The sequence below is a fragment of the Choristoneura fumiferana genome, chromosome 18, assembly GCF_025370935.1.
Source record: "Choristoneura fumiferana chromosome 18, NRCan_CFum_1, whole genome shotgun sequence".
Taxonomy (NCBI): domain Eukaryota; kingdom Metazoa; phylum Arthropoda; class Insecta; order Lepidoptera; family Tortricidae; genus Choristoneura; species Choristoneura fumiferana.
This window is the reverse complement of record NC_133489.1, coordinates 22,503,505-22,511,211: the sequence shown is the minus strand read 5'-3', so window position 1 is coordinate 22,511,211 and position 7,707 is coordinate 22,503,505. Positions and strand designations below refer to the sequence as shown.

The 7,707-nt window shown below is 40.9% G+C and overlaps 1 protein-coding gene and 1 pseudogene across 2 annotated transcripts; both read left to right on the top strand.

The window, feature by feature from the left end:
* Positions 1 to 854: 854 nt before the first annotated feature.
* On the top strand, positions 855 to 7,688 carry LOC141437939 (uncharacterized). 2 transcript variants are annotated; one of them, XM_074101539.1, is made up of 3 exons: positions 855 to 1,909; positions 2,465 to 2,651; positions 7,214 to 7,688. In XM_074101539.1, exons 1-3 carry the CDS (start codon positions 1,875 to 1,877, stop codon positions 7,547 to 7,549), a joined length of 558 nt encoding a protein of 185 aa, XP_073957640.1. In that variant the 5' UTR covers positions 855 to 1,874; the 3' UTR covers positions 7,550 to 7,688. The 2 variants fall into 2 exon arrangements, with proteins under 2 accessions (XP_073957640.1, XP_073957639.1); XM_074101538.1 differs by having other exon boundaries at positions 857 to 2,651; positions 6,750 to 7,688.
* LOC141438406 (uncharacterized) lies at positions 3,086 to 4,505 on the top strand (annotated as a pseudogene).
* Positions 7,689 to 7,707: the final 19 nt, after the last annotated feature.

Below are 7,707 nucleotides of genomic sequence, written 5' to 3'. Positions count from 1 at the left end.
CTCAAGGACTATCATTGCTAGAAAGCTGTAATTTTGCACGAATATATATGTAAACTATGCCGACAAAATGGTATAATAAAAAATCCAAAAAAAATTTTTTTTACAGTTACCATAGACGTAAAGTGGGGGTGTTTTTTTTTCTAATCCAACCCTAGTGTGGGGTATCGTTGGATAGGTCTTTTAAAACCATGGTGGTTGCTAAAACGATTTTTCGATTTAGTGATGTGTTTGCAAAATATTCAACTTTAATGCAAATTTTCATTAAAATCGAGCGCCCCCCCCTCTCTAAAATCTAAACTGGTGTGGAAAATTTTTAAAAAATTCAGGATGGTAGTAAGTATATCAAACTTACAAGGAAAACTATAACGGTTAAGTTTTTTTGACAATTATTAGTAGTTTAAGAGTAAATAGCAGCCTAAGGTATAAAATATACCTAAACTTGGAATATTCCGTACAAAATACGAAATCCTTAGAAAAATATTACTTATTTTTTCGTAATGGCTACGAAACCCTATTTCGGGCGTGTCCGACACGCTCTTGACCGGTTTTATTTTTATTTTTATTCGACTTATGGAAAACGAGCAAGTGGGTCTCCTGATGGTAAGAGGTATTGCAGATGCGTTGCCAACCTAGAGGCCTAAAGGGATACCTCAAGTGCCAGTAATTTCGCCGGCTGTCTTACTCTCCACGCCGAAACACAACAGTGCAAGCACTGCTGCTTCACGGCAGGATTAGCGAGCAAGATGGTGGTAGCAATCCGGGCGGACCTTGCACAAGGTCCTACCACCTGCAATCACTATAGTCCCGTATAGAGCGCATTCTGCCGCAATTATCTATAAATACAACTTGGCTAGCTCTCAAAAACGCCACTCAGTCGCCATCATGGAGAGAAGCGCTAGGTTTAGTTACAGCAACCCTAAATCTCGAACCTGGACTGGAGTGACTGTATTTGCCGCGTATTTAGTGCTGCTTATGGTGGAAATATACATTGAATTCTACGAGAACCAATCGCATTTGAGAGTGTACAATCATATTTGTAAGCTGTTAAGTGGCTTGGACGTTGTTTAGTAAATTGTTCGTATGATTTAACGAGGGGAATGACTTAAAAACAAGTGAAAACGTGTTTGAATGTGTAGTGGATTAAGGAATATTCAAAGACCGTGGCGTCGAGTGTTTTCCTATCAAATGTGATGAGTACAAATCATCTGCATTAATACCTGCCACAACGGAGCGTGAAAAAATATCCGACACGTCCTATTGACCCTAGAAATAGTCTTATCCGATTTATGCAAGCTGTCATAATATGGAGATTGTCTTTGAAAACAATTACGAAGAATTTTGCCAGAGTAGAAGTTACCAAGGATTTATTAGATCGCAGACTGCAGATTGTAAATGTACAGAGTTTCTTGCCGAGTTCTTCTCAACAGAGGAGTTCCGAACCGGTAGTTAGGTTGTGAATAAATTTGGTATTTAGACTTAAGATGAAAGATAGTTTTATCCAAATTGCAGTCCCCGCGGGGCAGCGATAAGCGAATTCCTCACAGACAAAGTAACGGGAACAGCTAGTGTATGTAAATGTTGATACTGGTTGCGAATAAAGCTGCCTGTCTATGCTACGCAGCCCATCTCTACGGTGCGGATGGCAACACCAGCGCGCGACGCCCGCGCCCCTCCCTTCTTGACTCGACCAGCTCACGCGGCGCGTCCGCTCTCTCATATTTTAATTATATTATTGTAATTTCGACTGATTAAACAGTCTACCTATGTCATCCACAAGTTTTATTTAACTCAACATAGGGCTAGATCCCACAATGGTCCTTCGAGCAATAAGAAAATACGAGTTCGAGTGAAGAAAGCATCATGCGGCCACGTGAATGAAACAAGAAAAAGGGCGTTGGCCGGTAGAACAGTGAGATCGTTCCAAATTACTCCTTCTGTTATCCTTTCCATTTCAAGTCATTAGGAATTATGTCATTTAACTGCACTTTTCCTTTTTTCTTCGCCGAAATTTGAGTGTGACTCGAGTGTGACAATGCATTTCCCTTTGCAATTTTAAACTTCTGTCGCTTGGAATCAAATTACAATTATTTATTTTCGCTTGCATATGTGTGTACGGCCGTCTTACTTAAGCGGTCGCAGTTTTCTAACGCTGTTTTCCATTGCAAAGCACGAGTTTTTCCAATTCGTATTCCATTAGCATTCATCGAGTTTATGCGCACGTACCTCAAATAAAAGCAAACTTTGACTGCTCTGTTCCTTGCACCTTTCTTACATAATGTCTGAGGCAGATAACATTAAAAAGCTTAAAAGAAGCAAAGCTAGTATAAAAGCTAAACTAACTCAATTCGAAAAATACTTAAATACTGCTATTTCTTATGAGAATCTTAGCGATGCTCATGTCACCGAGCTAGAGTGCCGTCTGTCTAGGATAGAAAACCTTATAAACGATTTCGACACATTACAGTGTGAACTGGAATTGCTCTGCGACCCTCCTGATGAGCAGTATGCCGACCGAGAAATGTTCGAAAGCCAGTACTACCGACTGGTGGCCTCCGCGCGCAACCTCCTCCCTGCAGGCGCCGACAAGGATGGTTCTCCTGGATCACCGAGTCGCTCAGGTTCCGTGGCGAGCTACGACAACGATAAATCAGGTGGGACTTGTGAGCACACTAAAAGATTTAACTTGCCTAAGATAAACATACCCATTTTCAACGGCAGCTATCAGCACTGGCTCGAGTTTAGAGACATATTCACATCAATGATCCATAGCAACCGAGAATTGGACAACATTAGCAAATTTCACTACCTGCGAGCATCTCTGCAGGGCAACGCTGCAATGATTGTTAAAAATATTGATTTCACAAATAATAATTATACAATTGCATGGAATTTATTGTGTGATAGATACAACAATTCAAGATTATTAGTTAACAACCATGTCCAAGCATTGTTTAATGTTGAATCTGTTTCAAAAGAATCTAGTAGGTCGCTGAGGTATCTAATTGATGTAACTAATAAAAATATAAGAGCGCTGACTACTCTCAACCAACCAACAGAACATTGGGACACACTGATCATTCATATGATGTCCACTAAGTTAGATCCTATAACAAATCTCAAGTGGGAAGAACACCGTAACACGGGCTCTGATGCTCCCACTTTGGCTGACTTTTGCACATTCCTAAGAAACAGGGCAGACTTATTAGAAACCTTGGAAGAAAATAAGGCTAAAAATTCTAAATTTGATCATCCCAAATCAAAAAGTTTCATTGTTGTCTCTGACAGTCAGAAAAGTCAGCAAAATAATTTCAGCTCCGGCAAATATAGTAAAACAAATAAATGCCCTTTGTGTAAAGATGAACACACACTTTACAATTGTAATGCATTCAGGGATTTGAGTATAGAAGATAGAGTAGTAAAAGCGAAGCAGTTTAATGTCTGCTTAAACTGTTTGCGCACTGGTCATTCACAAAATAAATGTCAGTCTCCTCACTGTCGTTATTGTCGTTACAAACATAACACATTGCTGCATTTAGAAAAACGTGACTCTTCTTCAAATGATTATAACTCAGTCCCTATACAAGAGAATGTCGCTTTACCAGTGGACAATCAGACCTATTATGAGCCTCCCACAGATAACGTCACCTTGTCAACCAACATCACACAGCAGACTACTGCTCCCAAATACTTCTATCCACAGCGATGGTGAAGGTGTACGACTCCAATGGCAACAAGCACACAGCCCGGCTGCTGCTAGACAACGGCAGCACTGCTAACTTCATCTCACATGAGCTCTGCGGTAAGCTGGGTCTGTCAAGACGCAGTACACGGTCAACAATATCAGGTATCTGCAATCAATCTAGTAAAAGCACACAGCTGTGCAATCTCACATTGTACTCACTATATAGTGATTATAAAGTAAATCTAGACTGTCTTGTCTTAGATGAAATTACTAAATCTTTGCCATCAAAGTTAATTAAAGTAAATGACATTCCTATACCTACTGGTCTTCAGTTAGCTGACCCTTCTTTCTATGTTCCTTCTGGGTAGATATACTTGTTGGGGCAGAAATTTTCTGGAGTGTTATTTGCAACAATTCCATTGATTTGGGTAAAAAACAACCCAAATTATATGAAACAAAATTAGGATGGTTAGTGTCAGGTTATGTGTCACATGCTAGCACTACCAACTCAAGTAATCAACATCACTGTCATTTCATTAAAGAAAATGAGAACATTAATCAATTCTGGGAATTAGACACCATACCAACGCGGCACTCCTTCACTGCTGAGGAGCGAGCCTGCGAAGAAAGCTTTCAAGCTAACACTTACCGCAACTCAAAAGGCCGTTTTGTGGTAACTATACCTCTTAAAAAAGATCCGAGTGAGTTAGGCGATTCATACGCAATGGCAAAAATGCGATTCCTCTCACTCGAACGTAGATTTAATAGAGACCCAGTTTTTAAAGAAAATACACAGATTTTATGCAAGAATATGAACAATTAGGTCACATGACTCTAAACTCAACTTCCCGCCTCTATCAAACACTTGTGGCAATAATAATAATGTCTCTTTTTTATTCCTCATCATGGCGTACTACGTGAATCGAGTACCACGACAAAGCTTCGCGCAGTGTTTGATGGATCAGCTGTTACTACGTCAGGGGTGTCTCTTAATAACCTGCAAATGTAGGTCCCACAGTACAGGATGATTTATTGTCTATACTTATTAGATTTCGTCAACACAAATTTGTCGTGTCCGGTGACATAGAAAAAATGTACCGTGCCATAGAAGTCAATCCTGTACAGCGCCCTCTGCAACAAATCATATTTCGTTCTGATCAATATGCACCTCTAAAGACATACACATTAAACACACTTACCTATGGGACTGCCTCTGCGCCGTACCTAGCTATAAAGTGTCTCACTAGCTTAGCCGATGTAACAAATAATGAAAAAGTTAAAAATGCAATTAAAAGAGATTTTTATGTTGATGACTACCTAGGAGGAGGAACATCGAAAGAAGAGGTCATACAAACTTGTAAGGAACTCATTTCCATCTTGGCCTCAGCTCAATTTAATTTGCGAAAATTTCAGTCTAATAACTTAGACATTTTGAAGGTAATAACAGATGGCAAACAAGAAATAAAAAATATATTGCAATTGTCTGACTCGGCCCCAAATATGTCCGCCAAAACATTAGGCCTCCATTGGCTGTGTGATTCTGATACTTTATCGTTTTCTATAAACATAGATTTACGCGAAAAAATTACAAAACGCCATGTTCTGTCTGTCATAAGCCAAATTTTTGACCCTCTAGGTCTTGTGGGCCCAGTTATAGTTGAAGCAAAAATGATTATGCAAAGCCTCTGGAAACTTAAGTCTGGCTGGGACGATGAGGTACCAACAAACATAAAAACACAATGGGCCTCATTCGCAAGTAAACTATCATATTTAAATGACATTAAAATTCCACGCTGGGTATTGCAAAATGATTATATAAAGATAGAAATACATACCTTTTGCGACAGTTCCGAAAAGGCTTATGGTGCTTGTGTATATGCCCGAACAATAAGCCAGAGTGGCAACATACATGTTCAGTTAATAGCATCAAAAAATAAAATTGCACCTATCAAACCAACCACTATACCGCGACTCGAATTATGCGGTGCACTTTTAGGTGCAAAATTGACAGCTAAAATTTTAAATTCAATGACATTACAGGTTGATTGCAGATACTGGTGCGATTCGACTATCGTTCTAGGCTGGTTGTCTACACCAGTTCATAGACTGAAACCCTTTGTTCGCAACCGTGTAAATGAAATACACGAAACCACAGCAAACGGCTTGTGGAGTTATGTGCCGTCTCTTGACAACCCGGCGGATCTCGTTTCTCGCGGGGTGAAGGCTGATCTCATCAGCTCTTCGCCGCTGTGGTGGTCGGGACCACCATATTTACTGTCCAATGATAAAGAATGGCCCAAAATGCCTAACGAGAAACGCGATTTGCCCGATATTGTCTGCCACTTAGCGCAGAGCTCTAATACTAGCAGCACTAGCACTAACATCCTCTTAACGCTCATACATAAGCATTCTAATCTCAGTCGCTTATTTCATGTAGTAACCTACATCAAAAGATTTATATCGAACTGTAGAAACAAACAAAGTAGGTATAGAGGTTTTTTAACTGCAGATGAAATCCGTGAATCTCAAAATACGGTCATAAAATTATGCCAAGGTGAAATGTTTCCTGAGGAGTATAGGATTCTTAAATTACAAAGAAAATTACCTGCTAAAAATAGGTTATTGAACCTTACTCCCTTTTTAGATTCAAATGACATTATAAGAGTAGGAGGCAGACTTGACAACTCTCCATACTCATATGATCAAAAACACCCTGCACTACTATGTAGTAAACATCACCTAACAAAAATAATCTTCGAAACTCAACATATTAAACTCTTACATGAAGGCCCTCAAGGTCTCTTAGCTAATATTCGTCAGCAGTATTATCCACTAGGAGGTAGGAATTTAGCTAAATTAACTGTCAGAAAATGCATTCCATGCATTAGGCAAAAGGGCAAAACAGTACAACCCATTATGGGTCAATTACCTGAATCTAGAACTAAACTTGAATTTCCATTTCTTCACTGCTCAGTCGACTATGCTGGGCCAGTGCTTATAGCTGATAAGAAAGGCCGTGGCAGTAAATTGCTCAAGTCCTACCTGTGTATATTCGTGTGCTTCGCAGTAAAGGCTGTCCACTTGGAGCTCGTTACGGACCTGACTAAAGAAGCGTACATCGCCGCGCTACAGCGCTTTATTTCACGTCGTGGCAAGCCACTGACAATCACCTCAGACCATGGAACCAACTTTGTCGGTGCATGTAACGAATTAACTTCAGTAATTAACAAATCAAATTTAGCATCAGACTTGGCCGATGAAGGTATTAAATTCTTATTTACCCCAGCATACTCGCCCCATTTTAATGGTTTGGCCGAATCAGCGGTTCGTAGTACCAAATTTCATTTAAAGCGTATTCTAAATTTAACTCATTTAACTTATGAAGAAATGTCCACATGTCTCACTCAGATTGAAGCCATACTAAATTCACGACCATTAACTCCCCTATCCACTGATCCTACCGATATGTCAGCTCTAACCCCTGCCCATTTCCTGATTGGACGATCTCTCACCTCCGTGCCATGCCCACAGATCGCCGATGACGTCAACATCAACCTGCTCCAGCGACACAAGCGCATCGATGTTATTAAGCAGCACTTCTGGCGCAGATTTGCTAATGATTATGTTTTTACACTACAGCAGAAAAGCAAATGGCTCACGTCGTCATCGCCAAGCCTAAAAGTGGATTCCCTTGTACTAGTCAAAGACAAGGTCAACCCACCACTGATGTGGTGCCTCGGTCGAGTGACCCGGCTGTATCCAGGCCCTGACGGCATCAACCGCGTTGCGGATGTGAAGACCAGACGAGGGACCTTGCGAAGAGGATGGAACAACCTCTGCCCGCTGCCTATGGACCAGGACCTTTGAAGCCTGCATCGGAATTGAAGCCTTCAACCCGGGGAGCATGTCTATGCTACGCAGCCCATCTCTACGGTGCGGATGGCAACACCAGCGCGCGACGCCCGCGCCCCTCCCTTCTTGACTCGACCAGCTCACGCGGCGCGTCCGCTCTCTCAATTTTAATT

Excerpts from the sequence above, each read along its gene's own strand:
- LOC141437939 (XM_074101538.1), top strand. The coding sequence starts at position 2,276 with ATGTCTGAGGCAGATAACATTAAAAAGCTTAAAAGAAGCAAAGCTAGT. Across the intron at positions 2,652-6,749 it reads CTACGACAACGATAAATCAG|TAAAGGCTGTCCACTTGGAG; the intron begins GTGGGACTTGTG and ends TGTGCTTCGCAG.